Source organism: Hippocampus zosterae, chromosome 11, assembly GCF_025434085.1.
Source record: "Hippocampus zosterae strain Florida chromosome 11, ASM2543408v3, whole genome shotgun sequence".
Lineage (NCBI taxonomy): Eukaryota > Metazoa > Chordata > Actinopteri > Syngnathiformes > Syngnathidae > Hippocampus > Hippocampus zosterae.
The window spans coordinates 10174922-10194701 of NC_067461.1; the positions used below are offsets into that span (position 1 = coordinate 10174922).

A 19780-nucleotide genomic window follows, 5' to 3' on the forward strand; every position below is an offset into this window, starting at 1 on the left:
TAAAATCCACTTTTTACATGGAATTTTACTCTATGCAGCTGCTTGCTTTCTTGCTGAAAATGAAGAAAACTCTGGTCAGTCACAGAACCTTTCAATTGATTCTGTACCTCTCGAGTTCCATGGAACTGAGCTGTGGTCTAGACTTTCTGCAGAACACAGCTGCTTTCCAGGCTCTGCTGTTGGACCTGGAGGTACACATTTAAAAATACCAGCTAAGGAATATCTTACCAATTTGTTAATACTGTACATGAACTCATGTTGTCAGGTTTGGAGGAACACTTCAGAAAATCTGGATCTCTCAGTCCTGAGCCACTTTGCTGAGATCTTGAAGTGCCCAAGGTAGTTCCAACCGTCTTTCAGCATGTTACCAAACATCACAGCTATAATGGAATCTATTTGCTCACGTGACAACAAGTTCTGCAACACCTGGACACTGAAATAAATAAACTCTCTCATCGTCTACGCTGTCAACATTTTCCCAAAGCCTGACATCAATATCATGCGTGTGTCATCATGGCAATGTCCAGCAGAAATTGGTTGAGAGAGAAGAACGGACTGAATTCAATACGATTTGCTGTCAACAATACCGATACATTCTCTCTGTATCCTCAGCAATGAGAGCAGGATTGCAGTGGCCATGCACAGAATGGGTGTGCTATCATATCTGCTGTTTGAGCTCTGTGACCCTTCTGTGACTTATCAAAAAGTCAAACTTGTTTCTTGTGTCATCACGTGCCTCCTGAAAGCTCACTTCACTCCTCTGGATATCAGCAGGTACTACCCGAACACATGCTGGCAAGATGTTTTCAAAATTTAAATTTAAAATGCACATAATTGCTTCAGTTTTCTAAAGGATAACGTGTTGCCATAGGTTGGTTGAAACTGATGATTTATTGCGCATACAATGACTGCTTAGAGTTTGTGGTGCTCTGTTCTAAATCTCAGGTCAGTCATTAACTTCTGTCATCAATAATAGTACCTCTTTTTAGGAAAACAACACAGCACACTCATTGGCCGCAAATTAGGTACCGATACGCATATTTTGGTTTCTTTTTAGTTGTGTTAAAGCCACATGTAGGCATGATACAGTGAATTTCAACAGCCCTGCATATTTTCTCTCTCTGGCGGCGCTAAAAGAAATTGACCAGGATGGATTTTTGGATACAAAACTCTTGTCTTGGATTTGTGACAGTTTCTCCAATGTTGTGGTCAGTGGGAAAAAAATCTTGCGCAAGGATCACTAACAGGTAGCTTAGGGAAAAGAATGAATGCGGAAAGTCTCTCTTGTGTTTTTGTAGGTGAAACACTCCCACATCAAATGGCCATGAATGACAATGTGTTATGTGAATACAATACAGTACAAGTAAAGGTTACAAGTTATATACAGTAAATGAAACAAGTAGCTCTCAGCTTCTTTTAATGTCCCTCATAGTGTAAAAGGTTGGATACTCCTGATTCTTTTCTTAATTGATGGCTGGTGTTTGCGTATTTTGCCAGAGTTGGGCTCTTCCTCATCTACACACTCCCTCCTCTTCATAATGCGGTTGAAAGCCACGGCACGTCTGACTTTGATCTTACACAAGATACAAAAGGTAACACATGACAACGTCTTCATGAAAGACTTAGATGAATAACTCCACACGTCAAATCTTTTTTTTTTAATTTTAGATCAGAATTCTGCTCCCGCCAGCCTCATCTGTATCCGCAACCAGCTGTTACTTGTTCTTTGCGACATCCTCGGCTCAGACAGCCCACTGATCAAAGAGTAGGTGTCACACGTTACTGCTTTGCAAAACCAAAACAGGATGGAATCAAATTTGCCATAATGTCATGGAAGAAACTTTCACTTGTGCTCTGTTGTATTTTCTAAGTCAACAGAATGCTGTCTATGAGGCCCTGGGCAGTGATTGGTTTCTGCACTTCCTGAGGCCGCACCTTCACTCTTCCACTGTGAAACTCGGTCTCATCCTGATCACACACTTCCTGTCCTGTCCGACGCAGCAGAGCAGCTTTAGGGAGGTGGTGCTCCTTGGAAGCCTCATAAATGGCATAGAACAGCCCTTTGCTATTATAGGTACGCATTAGTGCAGTAATTATGGATGATTCAATGATGCCTTTTTGTTTGTTGGTTTGTTTGGATAGGAATAAGGACGGAGGATAGTGTTGCAACACAACAGAAAACTGCAGGCAAATTTACAGAAATTTGAAGCTTGGTTGGGGAATTTTGGATGTTTTCCAGAGGAATTAATAATATGAAGACAGGGACACTGAATAGACGACACACATTGTATCTGTACATTGTGATAAATTTCCACTGAATACCTCAAAATGAAAATGGGAATTTTTGCAACATTTCCAGTCCTCCGCCAAATCCAGTAGACAGTGCTTTTTTTATTTATTGATTTTATAGTTCTGTGTCTGGAGTCTTTTCCATAGACTGTGTCAGTCTGACTTCCTAGACCTCCCTAGTTGTTTTATTCCCTCTCTCTCTATACAGTTGTGCAAGTACCGTACATAGACATACACATTTGCAAGTACAAACTAGGGGCTAGTTTATCATTTTTGGGCAAGACTGGCTCACTGTGTGCGACTTGGTTTCCATACTCAGTAAAGGGCAATTGTGAATATTTCCTACAAACTCGGACAACAAATGGACATGTAAATGTGTGCTTTTTTGTGTGTGTTTTCTCCCCCCAGATAACCTTCGTGCTCACCCATGGTCATATGAATGTTCCAGTGCTACATGCCCCGGTTTTGATGTTCTCCAAAGTCTTCTGGTCAGACACTTTCAGCTGCCGCAGGTCTATCATGCTCTGGCTGCTCTGCTGCTGGGAAGGAGGGTCACGCACTCTGCAGAGATAGAGGTGAGGATTTTGGGCTTGAAATGGGATAGGCTCCAGCACACCCGCGACACTAGTGAGGATAAGTCGTTTGGAAAATGGATGGATGGATGATATGTAAATGGAGAATCATAGTAGAAGAGTGGTTAGTATGTCCGCCTCACAGGCAATTAAAAATAAATTAAGAGCATTGGCTTTAACTCTCAGGTCAGGCCCTGCATTGTGGCTTGTGCCAGTGTTTTGTTTTCTGTCCTGCGTCTTCCTCCAACCTCCCAAAGACACACATGTGAGGCTTATGAATACTATCGAATCTGTGAATGGTTGTTTGTCTCCATGCACGCTGCCACTGACTGTTGACAACTTCTCAATGTAGTCCATGATTCTCAGGTGGTAAATTAGCTCCTGGCCACCCACAATCCGAACGACGATGCTTTAGAAAATCGATCAAAGGATGGAATGATGTGTATGGTTAGATTGGTTGTTGACACTGAAATTGTGCCACATGTAATGTACAGGGGAATTTGGATGGCTCCCTCCAGTCATTGATCGACAGCCAGGTAGACAGTCCAGCCCCACAGCTCTGTATGGAGGCCGCAACAATTCTGCTTGAACTGGTCAAAATTGTCATCACACAAGTAAAAACATTAAATCCTCTCAAGTGTCTGTGGATTACATTTTAAGGTGAATCAATGACAACCTGTTGTTTGAATAAAGCATCAACGAAGCATTGATGCATCATGGGAGTTGCAGCTGCTGGCAAGTGTGATGCAGTTCTTCTGTCTATTGCATAACCTTCGACCCCGAGATCCACTTTGGGCATCCATAGAGTTCCTCCACGCGCTTGTTGCTGTTATGTTCCCCTGGTACAGTGCAGAGGTTTGTGCATTAAATTTGCTTTATATTTCATGACATTGCTACCCGGTTCCTTTTGACTGTTGGTATCATTTTTTTTTCAGGGGGAGCATGAGACTTGTAGAATAACCGAATGTGAGGATGAACTCAGGATTCAGTCACCCAAGAAGCCAGTGTGTGATTTTATCCGTATTCTGCTGATGGACAGTCTTCTCAATGTGTCTGGCAACAGCAACACACATCCTTTGGTGTTACTGGTGGAGGTAAGTAAACAAATAAATGATAACATTGAAAGCTAGGTGTCTTATATAGATGACCCACAAATATCAATACGTATTCTGTTTACACTCTTTGCATGTTGAACCTGCAAAACTATGACTTCTCCAGAAGGTGCCACTATTTGCTTGGTTACCGAATGAATGGTGCAGAGCAATGGCACTAATGATGGAATTACTGTCCTTTGAAGAACAAATAAAACCAGAGTGACTGTGTTTTCCAGTCTCATGTTGCAGGAAGTTCTGAAATACAGTACAATAAAAGTAATCATTCCAGTAATAATAAATCTATTATATAGTTCTGCCCAGATGGCGCAACGTTGGAGCAGAGGCAGAGTTTTCAGACTGAAATGCTGAAGTTCATGATGGACGTCGTCTACATGCTCAGCAACGATAATGACAGTTACACCCACCTTATATCACAAGGTAATGTGGCCATATAGATTATCCGTGCGCCTAAATGGGCCTCTTAATCCATTTATTATTCTTTTGTATCCAATACGATATTGCAATATTGTGTATCATGTAGGCTCCAAAGGGCAACGACCTGCAGACCAGATGTGCACGTTGATGGGTAATGTGGTGCTCTTCTGTAAGGTTCTGGTGCAGGCACTTTACAACGGAACATTCCTGGGGGCCTCTGAGAGTTTAGTCAACTTCCTCGCAGATCAGATCGTCGTGGTGAGATGAACCGATATGCACATATGCTCATGCCCTTAATCCAAACTACAGCTATGGCCAAACAACCGTGTCGTGCTAAGATCAGAATAGCGTGGAAGAAAACCACATGTAAATGACATGTGCAGGATTTCTGTTAAATTCAATCTGTTCACGTGAGACAATTCCACAAGGCATTCATGTTACATTTCATTTGCTAGGGAAACATTCTCCCAGTTATGTTGGAAGGTTATACAGCCATGGGGGAAAAAAATCTGGATTGTGTGATTGTACTTCAGTAGTTTCTGATTATGTTTCGATGAAAAGTTTATTACACAGTAGATACATAAAAACATAATGTAATGTCATTATTAGTTACTTTAATCTACTAACATTTGATGACATAGAACTGAAAATCCCTCTGATACTTCATTCTGACCTGTATTATTTCTTGATGTATCAGGCCCTGGAAAAAGGACAGACTCAGAAGGAGAAGACAGTTTCAGCACTCTACTCCTGCACAAATAAGGCCCTGCTCTACTTCCTTTCCCAACCGCGCCATTCCAGAGCTGAGTTGGAGGGCATCATTAAAACATTCCAAACAATCAGTGATCGCTGGGATGTTCTCTTGGCAACTTACAATTCAAACGTGAACTTCATTACATGTCTTCTTCATTGTCTGCTATTGATTGGCTCTGGCAGGTAATAGCTCACTCAGATGCAGCGACTCATATTTGCACACTTGTATAACCATGAATATCAAACTGGCCTACAGTAAAACGTGTGTGTGTGCCTTTTTGTTTGTTTGTTTTATTTAAGTTACCCAGAAGGTTTTATGTGTGGAGCCCAACGAGTGCACAACAGGAAAGTGTCAGTAAACGTATTTCACACTAAAACACAATGTGAAATGGACATAGAGTCGACAACGGAACTATCCACAGGTATGGAATTCACCACTTAAGCATTTCTCGGTGTATTCACACACTTTTTTTTTGTATGCTTTTGAGCGTTTCGGACCAGTCTGCATTTGTGTATTAGATGACAAAGAGCTGGTGTCCTTAGCAAAGGCTTGCTGGTCCAAGGTGATGACGGAGCGGCGGCACACTCTGGAAGAGGCGTACAAGATTGAGATCTCATCCAGCCACACTGCTCAGAAGACACCTGTGAATATGACTGACATCAGCCCACTATGGGAGGAGATGGCACACAAAGCTTGGCTGCTGCACTCAGGTCAGCCTTGATGATCTGTCACAATATGATTTGGAACAGCGTAACATATGAGAGAGTAAAACTTGATAAAACAAGTTCTGATACTATGAAAATATATATATACTGTAAAACAAAGACAATAGTTTGATGCTTATACAATACGATCAAATGATACAATACAGTGCAATTAGATATGAAAATGCTCTGTGTTATGCTCCAATTAAAATCAGATATGCTACAATAACGCATGCTGTATGTGATACAATACTTCATGTTATGAATAAAATAGGGCATGATTCCATGCAATGTGAAATGATATTTTACTTTTACTTTGTAGGTATGATAACTTATAATTAGACATACTGTATGTCAGGGATTATACATTTATGTGACCCCTGCTGTATGTGCATCATATACCTTTTTGTGCGATGCGTTATAAGACAATGTGACCATATGATATGAAGGGGCTCAAAGAAAGACACAGTACATTGGATACAGGTACAACTCCAACAAATTATATGTGAAAATAAACAAAACAATGTGGGTACAAATCAACAGGAAAACAATACGATAAAATCGATGTTAACAGGCTTTAATATATAATACTCTCCCATATCATTCCCATCGTGGGACATGTTTGAATGGTATATCGTTCAACACAAGATGATAAAATAAAAAGGACTCTGCTCCATGCTTATCAAGAGTAGAGAAATACAAGAAAACAAATTCACATCACTTGTTGAATCTTGCACTTTCACTTTGTGTGTGTGTGTGTCACACCCTCGCAGAGAATCATAAGCAAGCGATGGCCAGCAACCCTCTCAAGAAGTTCGATATGATCAGCAGTGCGGTACGCTCAGCAATGGGGAGGCAGGACAAGGAGATGGTGACAGTGGAGGTACGCTCTCACAATCCTCTCTAAGACGCTACCAAACCAACCGACATTCATCCCAAAGTCACTCGCCGCTGTATTTGTGATGTGGGCCGTCCAGCCCTGTGGGAGTGTTTTTATTATTTCTTAAAATGGATTTAGAGGATCACAGACGATTGCCCCTGAGTGCGCATCGTAATTGATATCTGCTCGGCCCATTCACAAGAACATTCGCCGCAACACACTGTTTGCCGCTGAAGGTTAAAGACGCATTTATTGTTGTTTTCCCCCTGAAACACGTGGTCCACATCATTAGTTCCCCCACAACGCTTAAGACGTTGCGCCATCTGGACCAGGGAGCGGGGACATATTACTCAAGCACACAGGCATGAAATTACCGCGTCTGTGTTTGCACCAGCCCTGTGTGTGTGTGTGAGTGTGTCCTGCCCGCTGAAATTGGGTTGGCAATTATAGTGGTAGCAATCTGATGAAAACATTATTCATTTGATGTTATTCTTTATCATATCAGTATCTGACAGGCTATCAGACTGGGTGATGAATTGTTTTTCCACGTGAGAAGAAGCAGGAGAGATGTTTCCCCTGCACTTTGTTGCATCACATCACTCTGAGCCGGTCTGAGAGTTTCTTCAAAACTAATAGACAGATCGTCGAAACGTTGAGCCATTTTGCACCCAGCCTCACAAAGAAATGAGCGAGACAAAAATTAATTTCTGGATCATCAACTTGTGGCCTTTATTTGGCAAGTGAGAGATGTGTCCGGGGATCCACATTAATGCAGCACTACAGTGTGCTGAGCATGGCTTTCTCGTCTCAGATATTAACATGACTGTACAGTTCATTGAAGCAAAAGCAGTCCCAAAGCCTTCTGTTAGGTATTGAGTAGGAATATAGTGACTGATAGGCAGTCTCAGTTGCATGTCTTCCGAAGAATTATTTCATCGGCGAATGCCGTTTTCCATAATCATATCTGTGTCCTCACATTACGCGGATAATTAACAGCACTAATGATCACGTTAAGTTCATTACACATTCCCTACCAGCCCAAAATGAAGTTGACATTATGTTGCCTTATCATCAAAGGTGGCGTATTGTTGGGAAGTCATTAAAATGGAAATGAGTGTGATGTTCGAATGTTAATTGCAGTGGGAAGGGATGAGTTATGTATTTAATGCAGCATTTAAAAGCCAATGAGTCTCCTATCTGCTAAATAGGGTAATTAATGCTATATATTACTTATGTTTGTCCAATTGAAGGAATGAAATTGCAAGATGACTTGCTGTTTATCTATAACGCCGCGGCTCTGGTTTGCAAACTTCATTATTACTCTCCTTTCTGTCATATTTTCATAATCCCCCTTACTTTTCTGCCCATCTTCCACTGCACGCGGTGCCATTTTCATTCGACAGCAGGCATGCCAAATCAAAACTTGATTGTCATGGCTTTATTTCGAAATGAGTTTCATTTTTGTTTCTTTTTATAAAACAGAATACTTTTTTTTTTTAGCTGCGTATTGTTGTGCTGTTCATTAAGGGGTTATACCCCGAAACACAAAATTAGCAACTGTAAATAAGAGCGCATATAAAGAGTGACTGCGTGTTCATTCCTTCAGTGAAATGGCTGTCGTGGGTCAGCAGTGTGGATGGACACATGTTGTTTGACTGCTCTCTCAGCCAGCACTGCTGTGATGATGGGCTTAATGAAGCAGTTAACAGTGCGAATATGATCCCTGTGTGTCTGCTCAGCATGCGCATCCTGCAGTGTCAACACGGCTCCGCTTGTTATTTTTTCTTTTCTCTTTTAATCGACACACACACATTTACCTTGCCCCCTACTGTGCTGCGGCTCGGTGATATTAATGTTTATGTTAATTAGATCACACCGACAAAGGATTACATTCTCAGACAGGGGTTATTGTAAGTCTGTAGCCACTAGCTTATTTGGCCCTCGTGAATGCAATTTAGAGCCAGTGTAATTGTATGAATGCATTGTAATTGCATGAGGAAATAACAATATGAATATATAACGTCTGTGTGTGTGGAAGGAGGAACAAATTGCTTCTGGACTATTTTGCTTGGCTTTTTGCAGGAGTTTCTGTTTTACATGGAGTCGCACCGACAAAGGGGCAACAGCATGTTTGAGAATATGAGGACAAATCACTTACAGGTTTGAAGAAAATACTTTTGAGAATGTATTTTTGAAAGAACAAAGCCATTGATTTGTATTTGCCATCCTTGTGCTCTTATACTTTTTTTTTTGCCGCCCAGTTACGAGCCAGTGAGTGGGATCGGATCTACTCTCAATGGCTGCGTGTAGAGGCAGAGCTGTTGAGGGAGAGGGCCGTGTTTGGCCCGGGTCCGGGCGTGCTGCTCAGCCATAACTGGGTGCAAGGTGCTGCCGAAGGACCTAACCGCACTCGACTACGTATCCGAAGAAAGGAACTGAGACTATCCAGACAGGTACAGTAATAACTGGAAAAGCCAATTTCTGCATATGACCCACTGAGATACTTTGGAGTGATAGTTGCTTGTCTGCAGTATCTGCCACTTTTCAGGCCAGAATTTGATTCAGACCATGTTCTTACAAAACTTTACCCCAGTAAGCATTGCTGTAACTGTGCAGTGTATTCACACAGCAACACGGCTCATCACCAGCGTCGGGTGTGTTGTACAAAATAGTAACAGGACAACAACAATTGCTTTCATCACAATAGTGCAAGAGAAGTGTGAAAAGTCCCATTACACAACGACGATGTTCCGCCTCTGTTCACGGCTCTGACAACATCACTGACGGCAGAACATTGCCTCATTCGGTGTCAGCAGTATTTGGATAGAAGGGTGACCTGGAAACGGATGAAAATAAAATAACAGTGCAAAAGTAATATAGAATGTGATGATATTTATGAAGGTGCAAGGAGCTCTGTCTCTGGGTTCGAAGAAGGTCGCCTCTGCAGAAACCAAAAACAGAATAGATGCTGACACAGGTAAAACAAACAGACACATCATGATTATTATTATTATTATTTATTTATTTATTTATTTTTTTGCTCAGTGCGAAAGTCATGTTTTCCTTTTGTACCAGAGCCAAAGATTCTATGTGAAATTGGCGCTGAGGCTCAAGAGGAAAATGAGGACGGAGGACAGGCTTGTGATCAGCTGACCTTTTTTCCTGTTTTGAACGAAACACCTTCTGCCTTTGAAGGCCACGTGGACCCCTTCACCTTGGAGCCCTGCTCCCATGTGCAAACCTGCACTGACATTCGCGTTATCCTGCAGGAGCTGGATGATGGAGAGCAGGTACTGTGGTGCGAGAGCCTGTGCTGCGCTGACCAAGTTCGCTATCATAATAATTATCAGTAGTAGACCGAGGGACTCCGACAGCTCGATGCCGCTATCAGGATTTCATTTTTCCTCATTAGTGTAAGGCCCAGCTCAGCTCTTTTCATTCTTCCACCGAGTTAGACGGCACATGTTGACAGGGATTCTCTTTGCTCCGGCAACCAGCCGCGCCTTTTAATGTTTCTGACAGATGTATTAATAAAAACAGTAGGAGGTGATGCAAGCTGTCTTATATCTGCTTAGTAAGTGCGTGATCTGCGTAGTTCTCTCGCAGCGGTTCAAGTGTGTGAGCCCTGCTGAGCATCCTGTCAAATGAACACAGTCATTAGCTTTGAGAAATGCACACGCACACACCGATACAGATTAACACACAGCGCGGACAGTAACACACAAAAGCAGACCCACGCATAATTAGCTTTCCAGCGCCAATAGTGTGATTATGACGCTAATGTGTGTGGGGAGAAATCAATGGTCTGACATTAAGCTCTGTCAATAAAGTCCTTCTTTTCTCTCCTTCCAATCAGCAGCTAAATCTCTCCTCGACTCATAATGCACATCTGTCCCTTGCACAATACGCGGATAAGGAAACAAGTTTATTGTTATGTATTTAGGCGTTGATGATAATAATTCTAGCTACTTTTTCTGAAATCTGTTCATTACGAGGGCCAATTGTGTGGATTGCAGCTTGTGTTCGCGAATGGAAATTGCCATTTAATCTAACTGTGGGTAAAAATGATGTGCCATGTCGCGGAGTCTCACTTTGACTCTTAAAGGCTTGCACGTGACACGATTCATCATAGCACGCACGTTTGTGTGCATTCAGACAAGAGGCTCTGATCGTTTAGCAGGTTGCCTATTGTGTATGTGACAGTGATTAATTCCCCTAATAATGGCCAGGCAAGACCTCCTCCCCCTTCACAATTGTGACTCTTATGTCTGGGGGGGTAGGGAGTCTGATTTGATTAGTATAAATTGTGAGGGGCCTGCAGCTATGTTGGGGCCCCATATGGTTTTGGGGCTCTGTGTCCCAGAGGAGCCAACACAGGGGGCCAGCCAGGTGTGCATACTCACTGTGAAATGAGGGGAGAGACAATAGAATTACACACATTAACAGTTAGCAGTTAGCATTAGCTTCAACCAGGCCTGAAAGACACATGTGGGTCCTTTTTGACGTTGAATAAAGATGCCGGAAAAGGGGCCAGGACTTCTCCTCCCCATCAATCAGCTCCTATAATGAAGTGCTCAATGGTGTCTTTTTAATAATGATTAAAATGATCAATCAAGTGTTGGCTGTACATGCAATGTGGACATCGCAGTGTGCTTCAATTAATCTCTTGCTTAGGTCAAAGCAAAGATGTCCGTTGTAATGGTGAGTGGCCTCCGAGTGACTGAGGGGGTGCTGCTCTTTGCCCAAGACAGTCTGCTCTTGTGCGAAGGGTTCACCCTGTCTCCGTCTGGAGACGTTTGCTGCACGAAGCACCACCCCAGCAGGTACGATTGTGCGGTTTATATATTTGAATTGCACAAAAACACACATCTGGTTGATTTCGCCTTATTCAGCCTCAGAATTCTTTCTCCAGTGTGAGGGATTCCTTCATCTCCAGCATGCTGACTAAAGAGTCGACGTCAAGCTGCAGGCAATGGTTCTACGAGGACATCAAGGAGGCCCGATTCATGCGGTTCTTGTTAGAGGTTAAACATCCCACACTAGCTACATGAAAAATGAATACATTTACACAAGTAATGTTTTTGTGTAGTTTGTTGGTTTTACATGTTTTGCTTTAAATTGTTTAACATGCCTGTCCATAAATAAGAGGCAGTTTACAATTCTCAAGATTTTTGTTTGAATGAGGTTAACTTGAAAAGTCATATTAATCAATACACTACAAAATGCACTCTTTGTTTGTTGCTAACATTACATGTAAAACTTATTTTTGAGAAAGAAAAGTTGTTCCGATTGTGCACAAACCACGCACCACAAAATGTACAAACCATGGCCCAAAAAAGAAACGAGGCACAGACTGTACCGTGGGTTACCTGAACTGTCCCAACACTCCTATGTCACTTGGTTTTATGTACAGTACCCATTTTGTCCAGTTAAGGACAAAATGCAAAATAGTGTGACATGGCAGATTTAATGACATGCAAAATGAAACATTAACACCAATAATTTGTTTGGTTTGGAAATGAAGAGTATACAGACAAGTGCAACTGTTGCATGTGGCTTTTGATTCATATTAATTGTACTGAATCAGTTTGTCTTCATCATCAATTTGATGCATGTGTGGATGGTATACGTTTTTTGGTTTGTTTCCTGTGGAGCCATCAGATTTCTTATTTGAGTCAGCTGAAAGTTCGGTACACACAGCTTTGGATATTGAGGTTAGATAAAACATTTAATATGCAAAACATGCAGGAGTGTACATTCTATCTGCCGTCATAGATCTTAAAGTTGAAATGCTGTTAAAATTTGTGCCTGGTAATGTTACAGTAAGCTAAAACACTGTCTTCTTTCATAGGATAATGCCATTGAGGTCTTCGTGAAAAATGGCCACTCAGCATTCCTGGTGTTCATAAATAAAGACCATGTCTCTGCATACAAACGGTAAAAAGTCTTCTCTGACTGATGGATGTCAAATCTCTTGACGATTGATACCTTAATCCAAAATCTGTCTTGCAGGTTGTGCAAGGTGGTTTCTTCCTTAAAAGGCAGAGGTGTTGCCGATGTCATCGCAAATGCAAGGTAGTCAATAAACAGCGATTTATTGACAGAGAAAATGCTTTCGGACTTGTACCGGTCAAAACATATCAAATGTTGCTTTCGAAAGACTGATAATGTTCGAGGTTCTTAGCTCTCCACACATCTTGATTGACCGCAGCGACCGAGTTTGGCGTTACGAGGCCCGAGTAAGACCGTGTGTCCTCATACTCATTCTCCCTCACACAATCCCCTCTCAAATGCCGTCCTCCTGGGTCTTTACATATTTTCAGGCACATTTTACACAGTCTACTCTCGTGGACGAGGTACACGCCATCCTCCTCGTCTGACTTTTCAGTTTCCATCTCCTCACCGGCCTCCTTCACTTTCAGCAATGGGTTTCGTTTTATGTTCAGTTTAGTCAGATTGTGGAGGGCTTTCACAAAGTCTGGGAGGATGGTGAAGAGGTTGTCAAACAAGCCTAACTCTTGGAGGCTCTCCTGAGGGACCATAGTTGGAAGCAGGGCATCCAGCTTGTTCAATCCCAGATTGAGACTCGTCAGGTTTGTAAGAGAGCCCAGCGTCGTGGGCAAACCTGACGAGGTGAGACGATTGTTACAGAGGTTGAGATAGGTCAGGTCCACCAGTTTACCGATGGACTCGGGCACAGATTCCAGCTTGTTGCTATGCAGGTCCAGCCACTTGAGCGATGACAACTTCCCGATACCCTCTGGGATTTTTTGAATCTGGTTGCGGCTGAGATCCAACTCATCCATGTTGGTCAGTTTGAGGATACACTGCGGGAAGATAGTAATGCCCATGTTGCTTAGTGTGAGCCGGCGCCACCCGTCGGGTTTCATCCGTATGGCCTTTTTGGCATCCTTAAGTGTCACCTTTGTCCCTGTGTTTCCTTTTCTTTTGGTCATGGTGCTGCGACACACACACAGGAAATAACCACATGATTTAGCTCACATTTTTAGACTTATTCTTACATGTATAGTGAATACATTTGCGGTATGTGTTCATGTGTGATTGCACACAGCTTATGTGATTTATTCACACGGTAAAAAAGGATCATGTATAACCGGGGGCAATAGGAAAAGCATTTTCTCTGAGGAATTAAGAGCTTGTATGACTGTGCGCGTGTGTACGGACAGCAGCGTTATGTTTGAACCAGTGTGCGCTCACGCTGTGTTGCCCTCGGGGGTATTTAAGAGCACAACTCGCTAATTAAGGCGAGGCGACACTGGGTAATGCAGCAAAAACAAATGAGTGCTGTTGCGCCATCACTGACTGTGTTTGTCTGGCCAGGAAGGATAGCGTCTGTTTATTTGCGGTGCTTAAGGCATGTAAGTGTAATGGTATACATGACTTCACTGTCCTAAGGTGGATGTACATGAGTGAAGAGTCAAATCAGGACTTTGATAAATGATAGTTATGGGATATTAGGAATGTGATGAAGGCTTGACTCTTCCCCCCGCCCTGTCTAAGAGAGCAAGGTACGCGTGTGTTTGGTGTCTGTGATACACCCCAAGGCCCTCTCTCGCCTCATTCATCATCTTCAGGATGAGAGGGGCTATCCAATGGTGCTTGTTCTATTATAACCTCCTATAGAAAACTATTGCATGAAATTATTGCCTGCAATTAGATAACACATACTGGGCCAAAGTCAATGATTGATTTAGTGCGGGCTTACAAAATAATTCAGCGTTTATTGGATGAAGCGAGGACTTGTATCTGTTCTATTGTACTTGACTCTTATCAACACAAATGAATCTATTTACTCACCATAGTCTTGTATTCCCAATTCTGACTTAACAAAGTGGTGATAGTCTTCCGTTTTAAAAGCCTACCAACAGCATCAGACACTGTGCCAAAAAAAAAAAAAAAAGGAACCGCGATTTAGGACATAGTAACACGCTGGTTGTCAGCATGTAGACAATGTACTCAAGTAATACCTGGTAACTGTAATCCTCAAAGTTGAGAAGAAAGCTCGGGAATGCAATGTTTCCTATCTTGCACACGGCAAATCCAAGTTTCCTCTTGTTTGGCATTGTAACTTAGCAACGCGGGGTCCTTGGCAGCAGGACGGGATTGCCGTGTTGCTGGCCCGTAGAGGGGGTGGGGAAGCAAATTTCAGGAGCAAATGAATGCTCTCCTAATTTAAATTAAACAACTTGGATAGATAGTGTTGTGCGAGTAAATTATGAAATGTTCATTACAATCTAACATAGATATGCTTGCTCTCGTAGATTAACCATCAGTGTGGAAGTAATAGAAACAATTATACACTGTCAGTGATCACTTAGTTATATATAGTCTTTAACTAGAAGCCTAATATAACACTAAGCAATTAAATGTAATCTATCCTGGAATATAAATGTCACTGCATTTGGAATATTGAATTGTAGCGCCTTGCAGTAAAGTCTGCAGTTGCTTTTCGTAAGCGAAAAAATGACGGCTCTCAATTCACGCAACCCGTCCGCCCATCTGTGCTATCTGGCAGCGACTGGTTTTGCCTTGTTCCTTCTTCTCTAGCCTTCGTTTGGAGTTTATGGCAGAAGCTTGTTTAAAAAACAAAATACACCCGGCTTTATATGTCTCGATATTTTCTGGTCACATCCACTCACGTTGGAATGGTGGCGTTACGGAAGTTTGAAAATGCAAGGACGCCGTTCGTGTATATTTCCGGAACCGTACGGAATGTTCAAGTATGGTAATTCCAATCTACATATCGATTACAGTCATGTGACGTAATTAAAACGCATCGTCACCGAAAGCGATGGCGTCAACCAAAACGTGTCAAACGCCGCTGGTAATCGCATGGGTGCTCTACTTATTGATGTGTTAACGTTTTTTTTTTACTGTTAGGATCAGTATAAATTGGATTTCACAAATAAACCAACTTTTTCAACCCAAGATTTGCCGATTTTTATTTACTGGACGAGTCAACAGCAAATCGGAAAGAGTTGAACTGCTTTCATCCACCGATTGACGCCATGGTTGAGATGCATGGCCGCTTTCTTACGCATAACTCCATAACAAATATAAAGAGCACGAACTTCGAATGTTTTTTTTTTAATGTATTCACCACTTGGCCACTGTTATTTTTCTTTTTAACAATTGGCTTAATCCAGATTCATATATTAAAACTGTTGTTGGAACTCATATATTAATAAAAAAACGGTGCAGTGATAATTTGTTTGCTTCATAATTATTTTTAAATGTATTGTTCCAATTAGCTTTTCTGACTAGATTTGGTGAAAATGTTAAATTCAAGAATTTAACAATTTCAGTTGGATCAAGTCATCTGTCTTTTACCCATAAAAGGCTCATTAACAAATACAATACTGTACTTGGTAAATGGTACTGAGAGGAAACGCATGTAGGCCTCCTGCACTGATGGCCTGGTTAACTTGAGTAACTTTGAGGGTCGGGGTAATAAAGAAATAAAAATAATAAGAACTGCTAATTTGACTACTGCGAATATCAAAAGTACTGTTGCTCCATCACGAGAGAGGAAGGGAATTTGACCCACAGGAGAACCAGAGAAACACGGTAAGACTGAACAGCTGCGGTTTAAAAAAGTCACTTCTGCTGTGCTACAGTTCCGGTTGCTTAGAAACAAGTATAACAAAAATGTGGTGAAAAATGCTTTGGCTATGGTGTTAACATATGCTGCTTTTTCTCTTGTGTATCAGGAAAACCCCTTTGGTTGAGAAGACAACCCTTGTTAAATGGCAGGTATGACTCAGATGATGATTTTTTGTGTTATTTTTATCCACTTTAAGACTTGTTTGTGCATCAGATCGATGCATAAACGCCATCGGTTTCATCAGAAAATCTGACTCATAATTGAAACTACGCAACATTAAAATAGGAAAGCATAATTAGGTTGTAATTTTGCCCTCTGATCTCTTGTTTCAAATAGCCAGTATAATTACGGTGTTCAGACCGTCAACACTAAGTAAAGAGCAATACATACATGTCTTTTTTTTGTTCTTCATCTTTATTATTTTGAACAATGCTTGGTGTGTTCATCCTCCTTGTGTACATGTTCTTCCAACAGAAAAGGGAGATCAGTAACTTCGAGTACTTGATGTATTTGAATACCCTTGCTGGAAGAACATACAATGACCTCATGCAGTATCCTGTGTTCCCCTGGATTCTAGCTGACTACAAGTCTGAGGTACAACAATTTCTAATTTAGGCCAGTTTTTCCTCAACAATTTTACAGCATGTACCGCCTAAAAAAATCCTTAGCTCTCCCAGTCCCGCCATAATGACCAACAACCAAATGTAATGCTTTGTTAGCCCGTGTGACATTATGCACAGTTATCCACCGCCAATTCACATCAAGATATGAAAATATTAAACAATTCAAATGATTCAATGACTTTAGCGAATCACTGAATTCTATATCATGGCAGAGACTTCTTTAAAAAAATTAACAAGCTTGGAAACTGTTGATATAAAAAAGATGCGATGTGTGAACTGTTATGAACATCTGTGGGTTAAATATGTTCGACAGACAATATTTGGTTTTAGAATTGCATGGCTGCATGCTTGACTTTTTATCCAAAATGTCCCAGACACTGGACCTGTCAGATCCCACAACTTTCCGAGATCTGTCAAAGCCAATGGGTGCTCAGACAGAGAAAAGAAAGCAGATGTTCATCCAGAGATATGAAGAAGTGGAGCACAGTGAGAGTGAAGGTATCTTTCCAGCTTTTTCCTTCTGGTCTTGCATTTGTGGTGTATTACGGCTTAAAATCAATATACCCCATGTTCTTTTTACAATCTTTTTAGGAGGTTTGTCTGCAAAATGCCACTACTGCACCCACTATTCTTCAGCCATCATTGTGGCCTCTTTCCTTGTTCGCATGGAGCCTTTTTCTCATACCTTTCAGACACTGCAGGTATAGCACAAAACAAGTTGTGAGCACCAACATAAACGGTCCTAGTCACTTTTGTGTGAAAATTATAACATTTGGTAACTTTCATCTTTGATTCAATGAGTTGTTTTTCATCCACTGTATTCATTTACCTCACAATTTCTAACATTTTAAAGAAAAAAAAAGGGTCTGAAATTGAAACAAGCTGCTATACTACAAACGCGAAGAGATTTCTCAAGGTGTGGACAGGGTCTTTATTAGTGATTAGAATCATTAAAATTCAAATAAGGCAGCGGTAATGAATATAAATTTAGAAGAAATGCTTTCAAAAAATATTAGTCAGCTGCTGATTGGCCCGTACATATAGACTGGCGCACACCGTGTCTGCAGCTCACACATGTACGGCGCTTTTCATTAAAAAATACAAGTGAAATAAATAACCTCTGTTTGGATGTTTGTGCGACATCTGTTCTGGTGGGGTTTTTTTTCTCTCTCTTTTTGAAAACAAATTATGGCGAGATTCCAATTTATATGCAAATAATTGCAAGAGGCATCTAAAATCAGCCCATAAAGATAGCCATTGATGTAGCAAATTTCCAATAGGGTGTCCAATTGATTATAATGAAAAGGCATGCATATTTGATAGTCAAATAAAGCAATAATGTTAGTCTGGTGAATTACTGTGTACTTTTTTGTCTACTGAGGCGAATAATATCAGTCGCGTTGTAATATCCATAAATGGATTTCCATCTCTAACCAGGTTTATCAATACATAAGCTATTTTCATTCATTTCAATAATTGTTTTATTCTAAATTGCATTCCCTCTCATGAGATTTTCATCACAGATTATAGGAATTTATTGAAGCATGAAAAGCTTCCTTTGTCTACAGGGAGGTTCTCTTCTCTGACGACTGGAGTAATGCAACATTACATCAATTTTTCACTTTATCTGTCTTCTCTTTTTACAGGGAGGATTTGATATCCCCGAGCGGATGTTTTATAGTGTAAACAAGGAGTGGGAGTCGGCCTCCCGAGATAACATGAGTGACGTCAGAGAGCTGACTCCGGAGTTTTACTACTTGCCAGACTTTCTGCTCAACTCCAACCACATGCAGCTGGGTCTGCCTCGAAAAAGCTCTCCTTTTATACATATTCAAATAACACTGCACATATCGTGTATTAGAATACGATATCATAGCACATATTTTCCTCTGCGCCGTCTTCAGGCTGCATGGCGGACGGAACCGCTCTGGGAGATGTGGAGCTGCCGGCATGGGCCAAAGATGACCCTCAGGAGTTCATTAGAATCCAGCGTGAGGTCAGTGACCTCTCACCCCCTTACACTCCCATTTAATTACATTATGAGGAGTTTTCCCATAGGACCTATTATTGCTATTCATAGCTAAACTCACAACATGCCGTTTTAAAATATGAAACAATGGTTCACTGCAAGAGGGGGCCCGTGTAATAGTGTTGAGAACACTATTACACTATTGTTTATTTGTTCTAAAGACGTACCATTTTTATCTTCGTATTCTCATTTGTGTCTCATGCCACTTTTCTTGCTTTTCAACAAAAACGTACCTGCAGCACAACCTAAGGCCTTTCTGTTTGTCCTCAATGCACCATGTCTGCGAGCTTCTCTTCGCTTTCTCAGATGGATTACTGCTCTTTGTTTTTTGCTCTTGATTCTTTCTTGTTCCATCCATCCTGCGGGTATCTTGACTGTTATCATGGCACGATCTACTGAACTATGCTCATGAAATTAGTGACTTTTGAAGATTGTTTTTTTCTTCCGTACACACAAATTAAATTACGACAATATATCCTCATTATGAGTTTTTCTTCCCGCCCCTGTTACTCTAGGGTGGGATTATTAAGAATATTTGCCAGCATCCTGCAGGTCCTTAACGCCTCCATTTCCTTATTAACTCTTCAAAAACAATCTTTGGCTAATTCTGGACAAATCTTTCTTTAATGCCAACATGGTGGTATGCTCATAATTATGCAGCATCTCACTTTCAAATGGACTTTGCCAAAATCATAGTGTTTTTTTTTTTGTTTAGTTTTTTATCTTACTTGTGCATTCTAAAACAAGTGGTGCTATAGTCTCATATTAAAAGTTT

The 19780-nt window shown here is 41.2% G+C and overlaps 2 protein-coding genes across 5 annotated transcripts in view; one reads left to right on the forward strand and one right to left on the reverse strand.

Moving 5' to 3' along the window:
- Positions 1 to 19780, forward strand: part of wdfy4 (WDFY family member 4) — a 42562-nt gene that overhangs the window by 17827 nt on the left and 4955 nt on the right. For all 4 annotated transcript variants that reach the window (XM_052079490.1, XM_052079491.1, XM_052079489.1 and 1 more), the window contains 30 exons: positions 39 to 191; positions 266 to 339; positions 613 to 774; positions 1498 to 1592; positions 1669 to 1765; positions 1872 to 2074; positions 2698 to 2864; positions 3356 to 3475; positions 3555 to 3716; positions 3797 to 3955; positions 4267 to 4393; positions 4497 to 4648; positions 5088 to 5326; positions 5444 to 5565; positions 5663 to 5854; positions 6622 to 6731; positions 8811 to 8888; positions 8990 to 9181; positions 9630 to 9705; positions 9804 to 10018; positions 11403 to 11551; positions 11641 to 11752; positions 12580 to 12665; positions 12741 to 12803; positions 16460 to 16502; positions 16828 to 16947; positions 17351 to 17474; positions 17568 to 17677; positions 18623 to 18773; positions 18881 to 18972. In XM_052079490.1, the coding sequence (XP_051935450.1) occupies positions 39 to 191; positions 266 to 339; positions 613 to 774; positions 1498 to 1592; positions 1669 to 1765; positions 1872 to 2074; positions 2698 to 2864; positions 3356 to 3475; positions 3555 to 3716; positions 3797 to 3955; positions 4267 to 4393; positions 4497 to 4648; positions 5088 to 5326; positions 5444 to 5565; positions 5663 to 5854; positions 6622 to 6731; positions 8811 to 8888; positions 8990 to 9181; positions 9630 to 9705; positions 9804 to 10018; positions 11403 to 11551; positions 11641 to 11752; positions 12580 to 12665; positions 12741 to 12803; positions 16460 to 16502; positions 16828 to 16947; positions 17351 to 17474; positions 17568 to 17677; positions 18623 to 18773; positions 18881 to 18972 (3945 nt within the window). The remainder of the gene's footprint in view (positions 1 to 38; positions 192 to 265; positions 340 to 612; positions 775 to 1497; positions 1593 to 1668; positions 1766 to 1871; positions 2075 to 2697; positions 2865 to 3355; positions 3476 to 3554; positions 3717 to 3796; positions 3956 to 4266; positions 4394 to 4496; positions 4649 to 5087; positions 5327 to 5443; positions 5566 to 5662; positions 5855 to 6621; positions 6732 to 8810; positions 8889 to 8989; positions 9182 to 9629; positions 9706 to 9803; positions 10019 to 11402; positions 11552 to 11640; positions 11753 to 12579; positions 12666 to 12740; positions 12804 to 16459; positions 16503 to 16827; positions 16948 to 17350; positions 17475 to 17567; positions 17678 to 18622; positions 18774 to 18880; positions 18973 to 19780) is intronic.
- lrrc18a (leucine rich repeat containing 18a) lies at positions 12811 to 14823 on the reverse strand. Its single transcript, XM_052079510.1, has 3 exons — positions 14717 to 14823; positions 14547 to 14626; positions 12811 to 13688 (listed from the first exon to the last, which is right to left on the reverse strand). The coding sequence occupies exon 3, from the start codon at positions 13682 to 13684 to the stop codon at positions 12869 to 12871; it is 816 nt and encodes a 271-aa protein (XP_051935470.1). The 5' UTR covers positions 13685 to 13688; positions 14547 to 14626; positions 14717 to 14823; the 3' UTR covers positions 12811 to 12868.